Source organism: Citrus sinensis, chromosome 1, assembly GCF_022201045.2.
Source record: "Citrus sinensis cultivar Valencia sweet orange chromosome 1, DVS_A1.0, whole genome shotgun sequence".
NCBI classification, from domain to species: domain Eukaryota; kingdom Viridiplantae; phylum Streptophyta; class Magnoliopsida; order Sapindales; family Rutaceae; genus Citrus; species Citrus sinensis.
In genome coordinates this window covers 23712151-23732658 of record NC_068556.1, presented here as the reverse complement: position 1 = coordinate 23732658, position 20508 = coordinate 23712151, and the positions used below count along the sequence as shown (strand labels likewise).

The following is a 20508-nucleotide window of genomic DNA, read 5'->3' as shown; positions in this document are numbered from 1 at the left end:
ATGAACTCAACTCTTACAAAACTGAAGTGCTCAAACTCCATCTTCACATAACTAATTTAAAAGAACTCAATTCAGTTTTCAATTGTAAATGTAAGCATCCCTAATAAATTCCTTGTTGATAAAGACTGGTTTATATTTTAAGGTTTCATTAACAAAGTGATAAGTGACAAGTGAGACCTTGTGACATACAAAGAAACTTAAAAGGTAGGGCCAGCATTAGTTAACTAATCAAAGGGTCCAAATTTAAACACACCGGACGCGTAGAAGAAAAAGAATAGCTACGCAAACTCATCAACCACACGATTACTACCAAATCTATAAAAATAAACAAGTAAACGAAGGAGCGAAATGGAGGCAAAACTCATCAAAATGGCGCCATTTTTTGTTGAGGTTTCTTTTCGGAGCCATTTCGTTTTGGGTTTTGGCGGGGGCGTGCGTTGGTTGCACATTTTGGCCAAAGGGCGGGTTAGATTAAAACTTTTTAAACCAACGAGGGCAATCAAGTCATTTCCTTAACCGAAAGCTAGGGTTTCGCATCTCATATATAAATGGGAGTATTTTTCAGATCTCTGCCCTGCGTGCGGTCTCTGGTCTCTGTTGTGTGTCGGTTTTGAATTTCTCTCTCTCTCTCTCTCTCTCTCTCTCTCTCTCTCTCTCACTCTCGGTCTCTCTAAAGCGGCACGAACATTACACACTTCACTTCGTTATCTCTCTCTCTCACATTCATTCATTCTTTCCTTCATTCATATTTAGCCCCGGCCAGCTAATAGCTTCATTCCAAATCATTAGCTAGAGTGATTAGCTTCCCTTTTGATCAAAACCCACTTCAGTTTTCAATCTCTTTTCACCTGGGTCAGTCTTAGTTTCTTGAAAAATCTTCTAAAAATGATGGATCCGAGTGACAAAGTGAGTGATCGTGCTTTGCTTGTGTTGGATATTGGTTTTCTTTTTGATCCAATCATTCACATCTTAGCTGACCGTGGGTTGTTGTGTTTTCTTTTATCGCAGGGATTTGAATCCGACGAAGTGAACAGCAGCGGCAGCAAGAGGCTTGATGGGGTTTCTTCGGATGAAAATAGTATCAAAAAGACCTGTGCTGATTGTGGGACCACCAAGACCCCACTGTGGCGAGGTGGCCCCGCTGGCCCCAAGGTAATTTCACGCCCGCCCTTGATCATCATCGCGATGATCGATCAAGTGCATATTTGCGGTGGGTAATGTTTCCGGCTGCCGGTATTTTAACATTTAGTGATTTCATTTGAAACGTGTGATCTTGCAGTCACTATGTAATGCATGCGGGATAAGGAGCAGGAAGAAGAGGAGGGCAATATTGGGAATCACTAAAGAGGAGAAAAAATCAAAGAGAGGCAACAGCAATAGCAGCAGTAATAGCTCAAGTAATAAGCTTGGGGATTCATTAAAGCAAAGATTGTACGCATTGGGAAGAGAAGTTTTGATGCAAAGATCAAGCGTGGAGAAGCAAAGAAAGACGCTTGGAGAAGAAGAGCAAGCTGCTGTTTTGTTAATGGCTTTATCTTATGGTTCCGTTTATGCTTAGTTGATTAACCCAAAAAAAATCAAATCAGTAATAATCATAATAATAATAATACTAGGACTTTATGGATGTCCCCTTTGACCAATTTATCTTGTGATGATGAGTTTTGTTCATGGTTTTTTGGGGACTTTTATTTAATTTTTTAAATTTTTGTAATTTTTCTCTTTTTTATTATTTTTGTTGTCTTTAGGTAATTGTAGTTTTTAACTAACTGTATTTTTGAGGAGTTGAAGAAGAAGTAATTGTAAGAAACGGAGATTGATTTTAATTTTTCATTACATAGTAATTTATTTATCCATGCCGCTATCTTCTCATCACATATTAATTTTATCTATTCGGTTTTTGTTTTTTTTTTTTTCAATAAATTTTATATGTGGTGCACATTAGCTGGCCAAAAAGATAGCAAAGAACAAAGGGTATCTCATGAAACTTGATTCTGAAAATGAAAAAAAAAAACTTCATAGGCCCAAAATCAAATTAAATGGATGGTTATAGTAATGATATGATAGATGAATGCGAAACATGTTATGTTTAATCTTTACCTTTTGTTGGAATTGACATTAATTGGTATACCTTTTTAAAGTTTATGCACTTTGGATTCTTCGTTTGGTGAATGGTGACCCATAGGAATATGTTCTAAAATAAAAACTGGGGGAAAGATGAAAGGGAAATGGCATGAAAGCATTAAAACAAGAGCTCAAATTGAATTCAATTGCTCCCCCCACCCCCCAAAAGAGAGAATTTAGTGTGGGTGTGTGCATTAATGAAGAGGATACAACAATTCTTTTTGGCACACTATCTACTACAAAATTTGAAGAATTAAAAGCATATTGTCTATTTTTAGAACATTTTCTTTGTAATTTTCATTGGGCACCATGTTTCTAGTTTTGGGCAGGGCAACCACGAATTGGCCCAAGCCACCATTCCACTAACGGTGTATGCAAATTGAAAGAACCATGCATGATGACATATAAAAGGCACAGGGATGCGCTGACCAAATTTAGCAATTAGTAAGTTGAATCACCTGAACAATTTTCCTTTTCATTTTTTTATTACATATAATTTCTCCCACAAGGCGTCTTTATATACCAAAATTTAGTTTATTACTTCTATGGAGTATTGATGTGACAGCCAACCCGATTACGCAAGTCTTATAGTCATACGCAATAATCTTCACAACATTCTAAGTGCTCATTATAATAAGTACACAAATATTGGAGCTGGCTTGTGATACCAAATGCAAAACTTGGTAAATACATTGACAAGCTTGTACTTAAATAAACCAAAATTTTGCAACGGACGGTTGTAATGTAAAACTCTTGTTAGGTAGTGAGTGATACCCTCGTGCATATGCTATGAAATAGGCATCAGGTAGTTTCAAAAAAGACTATGACTATGTTGGACTAGATTTGCGGTGGAGTACGAATATCTTCTCAGCCACACACGTAAAGTGATAAATAGTAGAAAATTCATTATAACTTTGATCATGTGATTATGAAGGGGTGCTCTACAACAACTCCAACATAGCCAAACTCAATAAATAATAATAATGGCTTGTTATTAATTAATTACTTGAGATGCTAAAATACGACTAAATTTCCATTCGATAGTGTAGTCAAAACTTTTGTTTGAACAAATAAAAGACACTAAATATTGGCGAGCATGTGTTCAAATGATATGTAGCAGTCATTTTCATATGGCGCCACATTTCTACGTTTGGGAGCAGGCCAAATCCAATAGCTGCCGTCATGGAGGGTGCATACAAATAAATTGAAAGAAAAATGCATGATATAACAAATAATAACCAGTAAATTGACTCAGTGGTCAAGCACCACTTGAAACCAAATTGAACTCATTAATTACTTCACATGTTTTCAAGTACATCTGAACCGTTCTGGGTTTTAGATAAATAGTTGAACCAGTGCATTGTATTAATTGCTGAAATGCAAAATAACATTCTTCTTCTTCTTCTTGGGTTAGGATCTTCTAGCCCCAACATTGTGAAGCGAACACGGCCGTGGGGCTTATAGAAGCCTGAAGATCCAGATTGGGCCCTGTAGTGTCTCGAAATTAGCAACATTGAAGATGGGTCTGACCCAACATCATAATGCCCATAAGTACCCCCGATCATAAATGAATGTGGTGGGTAGTTATTGGGAATTTATGAAGAAATGGACCACTCACCGGTGACAACCAAAGTTTTCGGAGTTTTCAAACTCCGTTAAGAAATTTAGTAGCAATGACACACATTATATTACATCATAATTAAATTCATTGAACTACCTCTAAATTTACCTTACAAAGCAATTATTAAAAAAGAAATTTTAATTTAGTATATAAAGTACCAGAAATTATCGAATGAGTGTGAAAATAAAATCCATAATGATGTGTAAACGACGTTAAAATTAAGAATATTCAGGGTGCGTTTGAGATTGAGATTGGATAAAAATTACAGCAGTTAAATATTTAATAAACACTAACTGCTTTAACTCAAAAGTTATATTGATATGATTTTTCATTTATATAATAGAAAATCTATTATATCTTTAATAATTTCATCAAAATTATTATTTAAAATTTATATTTACTATATATTACTAATTTTTATTTCATAATTATAATTTTTTTCCACAATAATTAAAATTATAATACTTCAATCTCAAACACACAAAAAAGAAAAAAAAAAAAGAAGTCATACAGCAACTATAGCGCATAATGACGTGGCAACGTGGCAAGCTAAGTCATTACTTTATGAAGTCGAACTTTCAGCTCGTGGTCAGCATTGCAACCCGTAACGTGAACTTATGCTGGCAGCCGGCCACATAATCAAAATCATGCATGAATAATTTTGTGGCTCACAATTTGCATGGGAATTCGTGCAAATTATGAACTATTTAAGCTTAACCAATTTAATTTAGAGAATATTAATAATTGAATTAAACTAACCATAATTCTATATATTTTCTTTCGGACTTTTGGTTCTTATTCACATATTTTAATTTTATGAAAAAAAAAACTACAACAATATCTCTAGAGAATAATTTGTGCCCCCACCACCCACACAATTACGTGGAGTCCAGCTAATAATTTTGTCCCCATGACATCTCACCTTAAAAATTAATTAAAACAAATAAAAAGGAATTCAAATAATTGTCCCTACACTATCTCCAGGCTGCTTGTGTAAACCAAGATAAATAAATAAAAATTCTTCTTTCAATTTTTAGTTTTTTATTTTCACAATTGAAATGTGCCAGCAATTTGGCAAATCTTGAGAAACAATTAGGTAGCTTCGATTTTGGGCACATGGTATGGTAGTTGCCTTGCATAGTTGGAGTTTAGTGCCCAAATTATTTTGATCTCGAAGCTCATTCATATGATCAAAGATCGACACATTCAATTTTAGGAGGAAAAATTGGACCCATTTGCATAAGAAAGACAATACACTTTTCTTTTTATTCTTCCCATTGAATTATGGAGAAAGTTTGCCTTTTTGGTTTTGCCACCACTGAGTTATTATTAATTTGAAGGAAAAAAAAAAAAAACACTTAGACAGCATAATGACAGATAATTGGACATAATGTTATCTAGTATTAATATATTGTTGAAAAAAATTATAATTATGAAATAATAATTAATAGTATATGGTAAACATAATTCTTAAATAATAATTTTAATAAAAATAATAAAAGTATTTTTTATTTTTCATCATACAAGTAGTGAATCAAATTTTCTCAACTTCTAAGCCACAATAACATAAAAATTACTAATATAATTTAAAATTTATAACTGCTTAATCTCAATACCAAATAAAATTTTAATTACTTTAATAATATATAAATGTACCATTAACTAATTAAGACTAATGCATATACTCCAAATTTAAGACCTTGGGTGTGTGGATCTTTTATTGCACTTTTTACAAAATCAAAATTTTTATAAACATAAATCTCACAAATGATAATTTGTTGATACGATTAATATCTTTTTGTCCTTTTTTTTTGTCTTTTATCCTGTTTTAATTTTTTAGATCTAGTGAAAAACTTAATCTGAACGTCAATGGAAAACTCATTATTAATCATTGAAAAAAAAAAAGGGGCAAAAAGCTTATCCAGACAAACTAAAAGTTTGAAATTTTTCTTTTTCCCCTGACAATAGTAGATAATATATTTGGTCTAATAAATACTAACAAACATGTAATTGATATTTAATTTTTAAAATTTTAAAAGGGTAAAAGTTTATTTAGTCCTTATATTATGATGTTAGTGTTCATGTAATCCCTATATTTTTTAAAACACCTCAAACGTCTCTACTGCTAAATATTGACACTCATGCCATTATTTTTTATTCTTTTTAACTTATTTTTACAATATTACACTCTTACAATAATGTTTCTTTTTTGGATATTAATAAAAAATTAGATTATCAAAAATAAAATTGTATATATTAATTTTTGTAGAAACTCACGTATGTCTAAAAAATTAATATTGTAAAAAATTACATTATCAATTTTTTTAAAAAAATTAATATTTTAACTTAAAAGAGTGTTCCACAAAAATTAATATATATATATATATATATATATATTGGTGTTAAATTGGTAATTTATTTATTTTTTAATAATGTCTAAAAAATTATTATAATAGAGTAATATTGTAAAAATAAGTTAAAATGAACAAAAGATAATGATAAGAGTGTCAATAATTTAATGATAGTAAATAGTGATGATTTAAGGTATTTTAAAAAATATAAAGTCTAAACGAACACAAACTTCAAAATATAAGAGCTAAACGAATTTTTATATATTTTAAAAATTAAATTACATGGACGTATTGGGTTTTGGGCTTCGCTTGAATTTTGGCTTTGTATTATCTATAATAATAAATTCATCTCTTGCTTAAGTTTCCAGGAACAGGGAGTAGGATTCTGGTGGTCAACGATTCATTAGAAAAGATATGTTACTGGCCAGTCAGAATCCTGTGTCAGTCCACGAAAGCAGACCTTCCACTCTTCCAGAGCTCTAAGTCTTCTGATTGGTGCGTGCTTACCTTAGCCTAAAGCTCCTTACTCTACCTGATTATACCCAGCAGCCCACATGTCACCACGTCATCACATCATGATGAGGTTAGCGGTAGTCGCCTTCCCTCTGTTCAAGAAGGATGCTTTCAGCCCTTACCAAGTTTTCAAAGCTTATAGCGTCCAATAATGACAGGGTGTGCTTTTATTAATGTGTGCCAAATAAAATTCGTTGTATTATCCATCTAACCAAAGTGGAAAATATGGATACATGTGATTATAATTAAAAAAAAGTATATGAATTATGCATTCAAATATCTTGTGTGCACTGGACGCATGTGAAATAAAAGTTGACTAGTAAATGAATATCTTCTATAAGAATATCCATTGAATAATTTCGATTACTATATAATGAATAAGTACAAATGTATCTTAATCTTGTAATACTATGCAAATAATATTAAATTATAAATTAATCAACGTCACCTAATAATAATACCGTTAACCAGAACGTGAGCAAAATAGTTCACTAAATATTTTCATTCCAAAAAAAAAATAGCTCATTAAGTATATAGTAATAATTTAATAATAAAGAAAAGTTAGTGAACAAGAGGAGGTGGGCGGTCCATGAAGCAAATGGGCAAATCAAATAATTGAAGCTAAGCAATTACTGCAATCTATCCACCGACAATCATGGCATTTACCAAAGCTATGGCGCCTATCTGTGTAATATGCATGTTTATATAAATATATATAATAAATAGCTAGACATTAAAAAAAAAAAATTATTCGAGCGTAATCATTGGCATAAACGACGCTAATTTCTTTTATTAATTAAAAATTGATAATTACCACTAACAATTAATAATGGAACAAAATTACATACAAATCTGTCAACACAAATTTTACAGATCATTCACGACATCTACAGTGTAAGTAAAGAGATAAAGAAGACAGGGGAAAAGAGAAAGAGAAAGATAGTGCCTTTGACCTTCGAAGAAAGCTGCCTAAAAGCAAAAAAGAAAGTGCTATTGAAGTTGTTCTCGATCACTTCCTCTCACAACACCCCGGATCTGCAAATCTGCTGCCACATTATTACCTTTTTTTTTCACTTAATTGATCTTTCTTTCTTTCTTTTTTTTCAGTTCGCATGATCACCACATAAGCAACAAAACAAGAGCAAAGCCAAGAGTGCAACGATGTAATGTTTGTAAAGAAACTGAAGTTGGTGATGATGACGACTTAGAAGGAGGAGGGGGACTGTAATAATAGTATGGGAAGTAGGGCACAATAGGGTTTGGTGGAGGGGGTGTAGGGTAATTTCCCCTATTGGGCGGTGGAAAATACAGCCCACCAATGCCGCCGTTTCCATTGCCGTTGCCGTTGGACGGCGGTGGTGGTGATGAGTAGGAGGAAGAAGGGCTTGAAGGTGGGGGTGGTGAGTAATAATATGACCCACCACTACCACCACCGGAGCTGGAGGGTGGTGATGGTGGTGGTGGGCAGTTTGGGGAGGAGGAAGCCGGTGGCGGCGATGGTGGTGGTGGTGATGGTGATGGCGGCGGGGGTGACGGGTCTGGCTGACATGGGTTGTCACATGATGAACACATTGTGCATTCGATCTGGTACTTTGTTGTTGTTGTTGTCACATTAGCGCCTAAGGCCAAGTGTTCTTGTAGTAAAAAGAAAATATAAAAGAAAGAGAAGCTGAGTATGCGTGAACTTTTCATTGTTTGTGAAAATTGAAATGTAGAAGAAGAAGAAGGAGGAGGAGGAGGAGGGATTTTTGACGGAATTTTTTTCTTAGGAGGAGATAAAAGAGAGAGGCCGATAAGAAATGGCTGAGAGAAAGAGAGAGAAAGAGAAATGAGCAGATATAGTAGTGATAGTGACGATAAAGAGGCGCTGGCCTGTAGTTGTGTGGGTGTGGGTTTCGTTATGATTGGTTGATGCTACATTATACTACTTAAATATTAATACAAGCTCAAATGACTATACACTGTACACGGCATCCTTTATGCAAGAAAAAGGGTATTTTAAAAACGAGGGTTTAAAAGGAGGAGCCTTCAATTTCTAAAAGATGACACCGACACGTTTACTACTTTACTTTAACTGAGGGCAGCAACTTCGAAAAGAGCCGCGTAATTAAGGGTTGGTTTAAGTTAATCAAGTGGAATTAGGGTAAATTTTGTGAAGTTTTTAAGGAAAGATACTGCCGGCCGCCTAAACTATTGGCTGGTTGGTGAAAGTTGGGAGTCCCTTCAAAACTCATTTATTTCAGGTAACTAATTATAGATGAGGTAAAATCTAATTTTTTAATATTTACAAAAAATTATGAACACATCATGATCATGGTTTTATTGTTTGATTGTATGTATATATTTAGACTCTCTATAAAGGAGAGAGACAAGATTTAGATAAGTTAGATCAGCTTCACAATAAAATTTTGATAATGACTATACGATTATAAAAATAAATATTAAGTCTACATTTGTTCTAATAATTATTATCAATAATCTATTAAAGAGTTAACACAATTTAACCACTGCTTTATAAGTAACATAACATGGTAGATTGTAAATTACAATTTGTGTGTAATTTACACCACGGTCATGATTGTGGGGCTTGACTTGTAGACGTGTTCTCACAAGTGATTAGTTTCATCCTTGTTGTGGCGAAAACAGGAGGTAGACGTCAAGAAGACGCAAGCTAACACGTGGGCTTGGCTGGCCCTAATACGCAACAAAATTCTCTACTCTCTGGCTTGCTATGTCATCAAAATTAGCCCTTAGCAGCCATAATGTATGGATTTTTGTGTTGCAGCTTTCAATTCAAACGTTTCTACGTTTTATTTCCATTACCATTCATACTTAAAGCTTTTGACATGTGGGCTTTCAATTCTCTGAAGTCAGGTTTGGTATTTGTTACCGTTATCAATTAGCTACGCTCCATTTTTATAAATTTGAGTGTGGTTAAGACTTAAGACCCTGTTTTAGATTGAGATTGGACAGTTAATGCAACACTAAAATATTTAATAAATATTAATTGTTATATCTTAAAAGTTAAATTAATTTGATTTTATACTTGTATGATGAAATATATGATATTTTTACTAATTTTATGAAAATTATTATTTAAAATTATATTTACTATATATTATTAATTTTTATTTCATAATTTTATTTTGTTAATACAACTGAAGTTGCAACACCTTAATACCAAATGAGGCTTAATTAGTAAGTAAAACAAAAAAGTTTCTCTTAGTAGTTGCAGCCATAATTCACCTCATTTTAATTATGCTCACCCTTCGCATATAAGAAAGCTGGCAGCACAGTCAAATTCTCTCTTTTTTCAATTCCTTAATAGTTAAATGCCTACAAAACTGTTTGCACTCTAGAATTAAGACCCTTTCCGAATTTGAGTCTTTCTTAATTACTTTTAAGTTTTTTTTTCGAATAATAGTGAAAAATTAAAAATTCTCACCGTAATTACAATAAAAAATAATTTCGAGTATTTCGACGATATTAAGTTTTAGGTGAAATAGCATTATTCTTTCTTAATTAGTTTATAGAACTGGTTGTGAAAACGCAAACTAAATGCTACCATCACCAATATGGGGCACTGAGGTGAAAAATTTAAGGCTCATCTAATTTTGCCCACATGCAACACAGCTAGCTAGCTTCATAAAATAAAACCAATTCAATTGACCTGTCGGTATTTATCTCGTGGAACAAATGATCCCAATAAGGATAAGTAACCATACCATCATATCCTGATCAAAATTTAGATGATACACTGAAAGGATATTTAAATTATATCATTATTCAATGTTGCAAGTTTCAATGGCAATGGCCGTCCAGACTCCAGAGGACAAAGGAACTTTACAGGCTGGTTCGGTGGTGATAGTCTTTTTGTACTAAGTCACTAGCTATGAACCTTTGCCTGCGGGTTCCACAATTGTGACGATGATGGCTCTTCACAAAATTGCCAAATTGCTAATTAAATGCCATGTGGCGTCTCAATTTGGCATCTACAGATGCTGCTCCTTTTCTTCTCAATTATCATAGATTTGATTGATTGATAAACCGAAAGTCAGTTAATTATTTAACTTGCTTCGTGTTAGTTAAGTCCCCAATTGTGCTTCTCTTCAGAAATATATGCTCTTCATAAAACTGCACGAGGAAAATTAACGGTATCTGACCGACATTTTTGCTAATTAAGTTATATGCTTAAGAAGTTCTTACTTAGTACAAATATCAATATGTTATAGAATATGGATTTGAACTTAGTTATCACCGCTTAGCTTTATTAAAATGTTATTAATTAAAGTTAGACGGAATTAATCTACTCCAAATCTACATTTTAGAAGGTGTGAACGATGATATATAAATCCATGAGATTAGATTTTAGAATCTTCAAATTTGTTTTTTTTTTCTTTTCTTTTCCACCTCTTGAGGGAGGAATAAGGATGTCCGAATAAAGTTCGTAATTGTCAATTTTACGGTATAATTTAGTTAACAAATGCTTTGAAAAAGTCTGTTTGAGGACTCCTGATGCCAAGATATTCAAAATCAATAAAGGCAAAATTATGTGTATAAATAACCTCAAAACCCAAACTAGAAGTATAAAGAATCTTGAACTTTACTCAAATCTTTTTTCTTCCTTTTACTTTCTGGTTGTCCGAAGCAACTTCTTCACAATCTATTTTATAATATAACCTTTTTCAAGTTCATTATAGGCTTGATTGCCTCGTTTACTGGAGCCTCAAGTGTAAACAGGGTGAAATTTTAACTACCTTTCTTCTTTTCCATTTTCCTTTTTCTCTAGACCCCAAAAACGAAATCCGCAATTGGATCTGTTCACAAGTTGGACGGCACAAGAAGAAAATCACCATCTATTCTAAATTTTGAATTCACGATTTTATTTTTATTTTTTAATGAGTGTAGTCCAGTACTGTAAAAGTGCACTTGTTGTTTATCGTCGATTTAGCACCACATTAATAAATTACAGATTACAAGTTCACAACTTTATCTCAGAAATCCTCATTGGAATCAGGTGATGATTCTGAAGATCCTTCAATCGAGATAAATAAGAATTTTATGATATCTGAAAATTAGTTATAGTAGTGTTCGGTTATGTTCCTTTTTATGTAATTAAAAGTTGATAACAAACTTCACCCAAACAAATCTACTAGCTTTGATTCCGGAAAGTAATCAAGATAGATCTTGAACTAATAAGAAATAGATTCTAAATGCTTACTCATGAAGCTTTAAAAAAGGAAAAAAAAAAAAGTGTCCTCGAATATGATAGTTCTTATGGTACGATAACTTAGAATTTTGCCCAAATGGTTAATACAAAGGATGATGATTTAGTGTTGAGCTGAGTTTTTGCTAAGCACTGAATCAATAATTATTAGGTAAGAGAAATAAAATAAAAAAATTTAAAATAAATCTTGATCATTGATTCAGTGCTCAGTTAAAAAAAAAAAAAACTCAATACTGAATTTTAATCCTAATACAAAATACATGAAGTGATAATTTTAGAGGAAAAAAAATTTCACTCACATGACTTTCCTAAAAGGTTAGTTAGAAAAACTTCCAAATTAATTATGTTCACTAGCAAAGAAAATGGCCGACCACTAAACATGTATAGGATTGAGAAACAAGATTGAAAAGCATTGAATGAACCATTAATAATTGAAATAAAGTAGCCATCAAGTAACAAATAAGGGGAAAATTAAAGGTTATTTGTAATTGTAATTAGTTGATTAGGAGATGTGATGGTTGGTGCGTCACCAACTATTTTGCCCACTTAAATGAAATATAATTACCAAAAGAGGCTCATGGTCATGGAGCTTGGACCTTTCTGCGAGTTCGGTTCATGCATTGTGACACGTGGTGCACAATTAGCACTACGTTGGCACCACGACAATACCAATAATGCAAACCGATAGTAATAAAGCTACGAAACGAGACAAGGCCTTGTTTGTTAAGATGTAAGCACTTGCTATTTTCTAGGGCCCCTTCGATGACTCTGTGAATATAATTTCCTTGTGCACGTACTTTATTCTCATCCCACATGCCACGAATAGATCGGGACTTTATTTGAATTATGTTTTTCCTTCAACTTTAATCTGATTTTTTTTTTTTATGCTTTTTAACTTTAATTAAATTCTACTGCTAAGAACATGCTGGCTTAGTTCTTTGGACATTAAAAGTACTGCTTCTGGTGGCAGCTTATAAGATTGTTGGAATAATTGGATTTGAATAAAATGAAATGCACATAGCTAGCTTTCACATGGACGAAGCACAAAATATTCAGGAAAAAAGTTGACGTTGCCGACAATTAAAATCATAACTCCGATCTGAAAGGTATTGGTATTAAGTGCTTGTTAATAATTTAGAGGTCGCAACTGGTGCAATATCTCTGTTTGCGGAGGTTTTATGCGGATTTGACACACTCACATCAAATCAAATACGATTAATTGTTACTACTATGAACTAACCTTAACCCTTAAGAGGTAAGGTATTAATTAGCATGAATCTATAATTAACAAAAAAATCTTTTGTGCTTAACCCAGTTTATCAATATTGAAGAATTTCGAGAAATAGGCTTTATTCGTGGATTTCGAATCTACCTCTTACGTATGCCTTTAAGTACGCGCAATTCAAGGATAGTTTCTGCCTTGTTCTCGGGTTATTCTTTTATTTTATTGAACCAAAAAGAATTGATATTTTCTTTTCGGTGAAAGAAATCAGAGATTTGCAGTTGGACACTTTTTACATGAATTTGCTTCCAATGCACGTATACAGTGGTAAGATTTCAGATTATTAAAGGACTTGATCTATGGCGACCTTGCACCAAAATTTCAGGTCAACTCAAGCAGTGTAAACACAACTGAAATAAGCATGGGATCTGAACGTCGTTTCTCTCATATAGGTTCGAACCCTAAGTGGTCATTTGGTGTCAACTCATTTATACGTTCCAATTACTGCTCATTTGCGAGCCAATCAGTTCCAGTCTTAGCAAAATTTTCAAGCTTGGACGTTCCAAATTACTGCTCATTTGCGAGCCAATCTGTTCCAGTCTTAGCAAAATTTTCAAGCTTGGACTCTTGAACTGAAGGTAGACTGTGTCTTGGTCATTGGGAGGCTTATAATCATAAAATTGGATCATCTTCATCGATAGGGGTGTCTTTGTTAAGAATTATTTTAGATTTTTTTTTTAACTTAATGAAGAAATAATATATTTCTGCTTTGAAAATAATTACCCCTGGATTCCGCATTAAATCCAAATTAATGACCTGATCATATATGTGTTACATTTTTATGGATTCAGATTCAGATAGGCAGATAAGATTCATTTATTTTCTGGGTACGTATGAGCATGCTCTATTACATGAGCTCTACAAACTGCCAATATTGTGGAAAAATTGCATTTTTGCCATCACTTCATGAGTTAGCTCGTTACTATATATATAAAGACACGCGAGATTTCTCAAGCAATGTGCATGCAAACACACACATGTCTTTAAGTTGGTTTAAGGGCCTGAAGAAGCAGTGGAAACAAAAACGCAGCAATCAAGTTCATGGGAATAATGACAAGCCAACAATTTGCAACAGTTGTGACGCGAAAGATTCATTCATCAAGGCAGAGCTTCAAGTAAGCCCTAAAAGTTTGCCTGAGAATCAAAAGAATTAATAAAGCTTCTGGGGTCTTCGACGCCGGTTATAGAAGACGGCGTGGCAGTGACGCCGCCATCGGAGGTGGGTCTATCCATGCAGATGCTCAAAGGAATATTACCTTGCATGCCTATATGCCATCCCCTGTTTGTGCTCTTTTGGTTGCCTAACAACAAAAGTTTCAGAAGTATAACATTTCAATAAGGAGAAATCTTTTGTACAACGGCTTTACCACGTTAATCTTTTGTGCTAGTTGATTGTATTATCTTCGATGTACGAAAGATTTTCTCGATGTCATTGTCCATGCAAAGATTATGTTATATTTTTCAGACTATTTTCTACGTATAATTTTAAAATATAAGCAAGAATAATAGAGGCAGCTGATGAATGAATAATTATCAAATCCCCCCTCATTTCTGATGTGATCTCTTATCAAAAGTTGCGAGAAAATGTTTTCATATACATGAGAGAATAGAATCTATTCACTAGAGAATTTACGGGGTAAACCAACCAATTATTGCCATGATATTTCGTAATTCAAATTATCTTAAGACTCTGTATGATCTTATATCTAAAAACAGAAGTGTTTTCACAAGAAGAATGTTCGAGCAGAGTTGTGATTTTTGACCGACAAGGAAACGTTATTGTTCGGATGTTTCAATTCATTTGATTATTAATTTCATGAAACATTTGACTTATAGTACCTAGTCATTTAATGATGCAAGCAAGTTGATTAAGACCAAAAATCATCTAGCCTGATATAACGGCTATTTGGTAAGAGTAACATCCGCACCGCACCGGCTCCTTTGAAATAAAAATTCAGCATTAGCTGTCAATAATTGAATTTTTGACACGTGCTTGGGTTGTTGGTCCCTGTGCTATCTGATATTTGGTATATGTGTATTTATTTTAAAAATTTATATGCAAATGGGAGTGATGATACAACCACAAACTCTTGTATAAATTTATCTTATACAAACTGATGTGACATTAATTCATTGGTTGAATGAAAATATAAAATAATATAAATAAATCATGTGAGCCAAGAGATATTTAATTCAACCAATTTTATCATGCCACATCAGTTTGTACAAAATAAGTTTGTACAAGAGTTTGTGGCTATATCATTACTCATGCAAATGGTGATTATATTAAATTCAACTACACATGTCGTGCATGCATTAATTGGTTGTAATACATCAGAAGTATTTTAGAATTTCTCTTCCCAAGCCAGTAAGCAATAGAGGCTTGGGATTGAAAGCCTTCACTTATCTCGTGGTTGAAAAAACTCTAAATTTTCTATCTGCTTAGCTCTGAGTTTTTGTGTATCATCGTGTCATAAGTTGGGCTTGGTCTAAATCTTTTATTTCAAGCTATATTTATGAGAATCACTACTCTAATTATCAAACTAAACTCTTTCAAATTTTTTTGTAAGTATTTTAGTGATCTCTATTATCTTTAAAGATTGTAAATGGAACAACAAAGAAAATGAAACAAAGATGTAGTCAAAATGTAGGTGTGATGTGAATTCAAAGCAGGAGACTCAAATACATATCCACCTAACCTTTAAAACAAAAGCGAAAAACACTATACAAGCAAAGAAGCTTTACAAGAAACCTGTGCCTGCACGTGCAATTTTTGGGCATGTTGTTATTATATAATCAGAGAAATGGTAAGTGATATTAAATTTAAAAAAAAAAACGAAAATAAACAAAGTTCATGTCATAAGTGCCAGGCCAGGTGCCCAGGTCCAATTTCTTCCCGTTGACAAACTTGAGAGTTGAGAATCCATCATTGGGCCTTAAAACTGGACGCCTAATGCCAGTTTTGAAGCCCATTTATTGTATTATGGGCTCATTGTGAAAGCCTATTAACCAGACAAACACACGCAAATGGAGCGACGCGGCCGGCACGTTGGTGGGGTCCAGTGCAATGAAAAGACGTGCAGTCGGCATTATGAATTCAAAATTGGAAAGATTGAGATAGTGACAGGAAAGTAGAGCCCTCCTTCTTACATACACAACGGCTCTTTTGCTTTACAACGATTCCTTTGAAGCATTTTCCCACAAAAAAAATAATAAATAAATAAATAAACCAACTACTTTTGTTTTTGTTTTTATTTTTTTAATTCCAGAAAACAAATCAAGTTACCACCTACGACTAATTAACCCCCAGAACGAGTCGTTTTATCTGACTCAGTCGACACAATTTGAAAACCAAAAGAAAACTTCAAAAAAATAATAATAAAAAGATAATAACAATCAAGTCCTTGATTTTAAAAAAAATCACAATTAGATATATAATTTGAAGTTCTGTAATGTGGGTCTCTACTGTTATAATATGTCAATATCACATTGAAATTTTCCTTTTATTTTCTTCAAGTCCTTAAGTTTGTCGAATTTTAAACCAGACTCTCATATTTTATTGTTATATTAATTATTGTATAAATCTAATTATAAATGGAATAATTCTAGTTTTTATGGGTATTTTCAATTCAATTTATCTTCTGAAAATAGATCTAATTTAAACTTGATTATTTTGAAAAATTAATTCAATATAAATTTGAGAATTGAACTGAATTATTTAATCGATCAATTTCATTTTTTTTGTTTTAATTCATTTTTAAAGACCTAAATTAAAATAAGTTTCGTTTAGCTAAGGTAATGCCTATATTTTTAATAACATTACTTATTTGATAAAACAATGAATTATATATGACGACTTTATTGAGGTATTTTAAAATTATAATATTCTGTGGTTTACCAAACCAATAGGGATCTATTTGTTATTATACCAAACTTGAAAAAAAAAAAAACATGTTTTCCGAGGTATACACAGCTACCACTAAGCTGTCTTATTGCTACATCTCTTCTTCAGTCACGCGTTTCCCTTTCCCACAGAGTCTCTACAAAGCCTACTTTCAAAATCCTTTCGAACAAACAAAATCAAAAAACTCAAAAGCCATGAGTTTGAACTGGGTTTCAATTTTCATCTTATTTACAACGCTGCCCTTTACGATCTGTCAATCACCAGCAACCCCAGAAGCGCCAGCACCGGCAGCCAACACCTGCAACGGCGTTTTCTTATCGTACACCTACAACTCGGGATCGAAGCTCCCGCCCGACAACCCGAAGCACCAAGCGTATCGGTTCGAGTCAACGCTGACTGTTCTGAACAACGGGCTGGAACAGCTGAAGCAATGGAGGGCTTTTGTGGGGTTTCAGCACGAGGAGATTTTGGTGTCTGCGTCGAACGCGGTGTTGTTTGATGGGAATAGCTTCCCTGCTAGTGTGGGAAACGGGACCCTTTTTGCTGGGTTTCCGATGTCTGACTTGAAGACGGCGGTGATGACGGCGGGTGACTTGACTCAGATGCAGGTCCAGGTTAAGATTGTGGGGACTCAGTTTGGTGTTGGGTTACGTGATGTGCCCATGCCGAAGAATATTAGCCTTGCTAATGATGGGTTCTTGTGCTCTCCTGTGACCAGGCAAGGTAAAAATCTTTTCTTTTTCTGATGGGTAAAATAATTGTTTAGAAAAAAAAAAATGTGTTTCTTTCTTTTTTTCTTTTTTTCATTTTGTGATGCGGGTGTTTGTTTGTTGCTTATTTATGTATGTGATTTTAGTTTATAAGTTTATGTTATGATGATGATGATGATGATGATGATGATGATGATGTGTGTGTGTGACAGAGAGTATGTGGGTGCAAAAATGTAATGCTGTAACAGATCTAGCAATAGTTTAGGAGAAACCTATGTGGCTTGAACGTATGATGCTTGAAATTGGGTGCATCAAGCACTGCAATTTATATTTGATAAATTCAGACAGTTATGTTTTGAATTAGAAACGGCATTGTTGACTATATGTATGCAACTGTCCTGATTTTGAAGGGATAACTCGATGAACTTGTTGATGGAAGTAGAGAATGAATGAAGGATTATTTGTTTGTGAGGATCAGCTATAGGTTTCTCTTTTTTGTGCTGAATATATTGGACTGGATTCTAGAAAATATTGTGTGGCATTTTTGCTTATATGGTATTTGTTTGCGCTTGCTGATGGCTATGATGGTGGATTTTCAGGTAAGAGTGAGCTGCACGTATGCTGCACGAAAGATGCAAATGCTAAATCAAACTTCACTGTTGATGATAATTTCTTGCCACGCCAAAGTGGTGATCTTACGATCGTGTATGATGTGACTAGAACATATGACTCGAATTACTGGGCACAGGTTACAGTTGCAAACCATAACCCCATTGGCCGTCTTGATAATTGGAAATTGAGCTGGGACTGGATGCATGATGAATTTATCTACACTATGAAAGGGGCTTACCCTTATCTTGCTGATTCATCCGACTGCATATATGGTCCACAAGGTACATACTACAGGGACTTAGACTTTGCCAACGTATTGAATTGCGAGAGAAGGCCAACCATAATTGACCTGCCTCCTACAAAGGCTAATGACACAACCCTTGGGCTGGTCCCTTTCTGTTGTAGAAATGGCGCTATCTTGCCACCATCAATGGATCCAAGCAAGTCGACTTCAGTTTTTCAGTTGCAGGTCTTCAAAATGCCACCTGATCTGAATAGATCTGAGCTCACACCACCTCAGAACTGGAAAATCAACGGGACACTCAACCCTAATTATCAATGTGGCCCTCCAGTGAGGGTGAGTCCCAGCCATTTCCCGGACCCCAGTGGTGGTCCAGCAAATAGAACTGCTTTTGCTAGCTGGCAAGTTGTGTGCAATATTACACGGCCCAAGGGAAGGAGCCCTAAATGCTGTGTATCATTTTCTGCCTATTACAATGACTCCGTTGTCCCCTGCAAAACTTGTGCATGTGGGTGCAAGAGTACAAGCCAAACTTGTAGTACTACTGCTCCTGCTATTCTTCTTCCGCCTGAAGCTCTTCTTCTTCCCTTTGAGAATCGTTCTTCTCTGGCAAGAGCTTGGGCGGATCTTAAACATCGAACAGTGCCAAACCCAATGCCCTGTGCAGATAATTGTGGTGTCAGTATCAACTGGCATTTACATACAGACTATAATCGTGGATGGACTGCAAGAGTGACAATCTTCAACTGGGGTGAAACTGCTTTTCCTGATTGGTTTGCTGCGATGCAGTTCGACAAAGCAGCTCCGGGTTTTGAAGCAGCATACTCATTCAATGGAACTGTTTTGGATGGCGGCAATGATACTATATTCATGCAGGGTCTTCCGGGATTGAACTTTCTTGTGGGTGAGACAGATGGAGCCAATCCTGAGAAGGATCCTAGAGTGCCTGGGAAACAACAGTCAGTGATCTCGTTTAAAAAGAAAGATACCCCTGGAATTAATGTGCCTCTTGGAGATGGGTTTCCTACTAAAGTATTCTTTAACGGGGAGCAGTGCTCGCTTCCTTCAATATATCCTACAAGTGATGGTAATACAAAGAGCTCAGCTCTACTCTTTTCGGTCCTTGCAGCTGCATTTGTGTTATTGTTGATACAGCAGCAATAGTCATTGGGCAAGGCAGTGCTTGCTGATTTTTTGATTCTTTCAGTAGTGTTGATTAAATACTTGTGAGGATTGACGTTACCAGATGAGGTGTACACTATGATTCGTATATACAGTATGTTACATTTCATTATGTTAGCCATGCAGTTGATTCACATGACAGAAATTGTGGAACATTATATAAACAGCTATAGAATTTCGTGATTTGTACACAATCATTGGATAGAGTTGCCTAGTTTGATTGTTTATATGTTTGATATCTTTTAGTTTTCTAGGATGTTGTGATGATTATTTGATGTTCTTGAATGCCTTTTGTTAAAATCAATGTAGATTTGGTTTTTGAGGAATATTCCTTGTGAGGACTATTTCTGGAGTTGTTTCCCTGTTCTTACGGTCACAGAGGCAAATGACAGGTCCCTCACAATGTAGCTATCCTGCAACTCATTATGCATATTAACAATTGCAACGTCTTTTAATGATATCAGATACCACTTGATATCCTTTCGGAGAGAAAAAATGATACGACTTAGCGCAAAGCAACAGAATAAACAGTGGTGAAAGTGACTGCAGTTCAACCTCGTTTAATACAACACTGCTACCTTCACCTTTGCTACAGAGAACTTCCAAGTTTTCGAAAATTTTCGTTATTGACCTCCAAGTTTTTTGTTCATGCTCTCGAGCTCACGATATATTATGTTCACCATTGTAAAATTTTGGACCAGCGACAAAGAGGTTTTCAACAATGAATGCGAAGAACTTTGGATA

The 20508-nt window shown here is 34.3% G+C and overlaps 3 protein-coding genes across 3 annotated transcripts; 2 read left to right on the top strand and 1 right to left on the bottom strand.

Annotated features, from left to right (window-relative positions):
- Positions 1 to 443: 443 nt before the first annotated feature.
- LOC102629993 (GATA transcription factor 16-like) lies at positions 444 to 1853 on the top strand. The gene is made up of 3 exons (XM_006488817.4): positions 444 to 906; positions 1009 to 1152; positions 1280 to 1853. Exons 1-3 carry the CDS (start codon positions 886 to 888, stop codon positions 1556 to 1558), a joined length of 444 nt encoding a protein of 147 aa, XP_006488880.1. The 5' UTR covers positions 444 to 885; the 3' UTR covers positions 1559 to 1853.
- A 5517-nt stretch (positions 1854 to 7370) lies between these two features.
- Positions 7371 to 8529, bottom strand: LOC102630290 (leucine-rich repeat extensin-like protein 3). The gene has a single exon (XM_006488818.4). It carries the CDS (start codon positions 8296 to 8298, stop codon positions 7723 to 7725), a length of 576 nt encoding a protein of 191 aa, XP_006488881.1. The 5' UTR covers positions 8299 to 8529; the 3' UTR covers positions 7371 to 7722.
- An 8576-nt stretch (positions 8530 to 17105) lies between these two features.
- On the top strand, positions 17106 to 19958 carry LOC102630593 (COBRA-like protein 7). Its single transcript, XM_006488819.4, has 2 exons — positions 17106 to 17742; positions 18329 to 19958. Exons 1-2 carry the CDS (start codon positions 17214 to 17216, stop codon positions 19744 to 19746), a joined length of 1947 nt encoding a protein of 648 aa, XP_006488882.1. The 5' UTR covers positions 17106 to 17213; the 3' UTR covers positions 19747 to 19958.
- Positions 19959 to 20508: the final 550 nt, after the last annotated feature.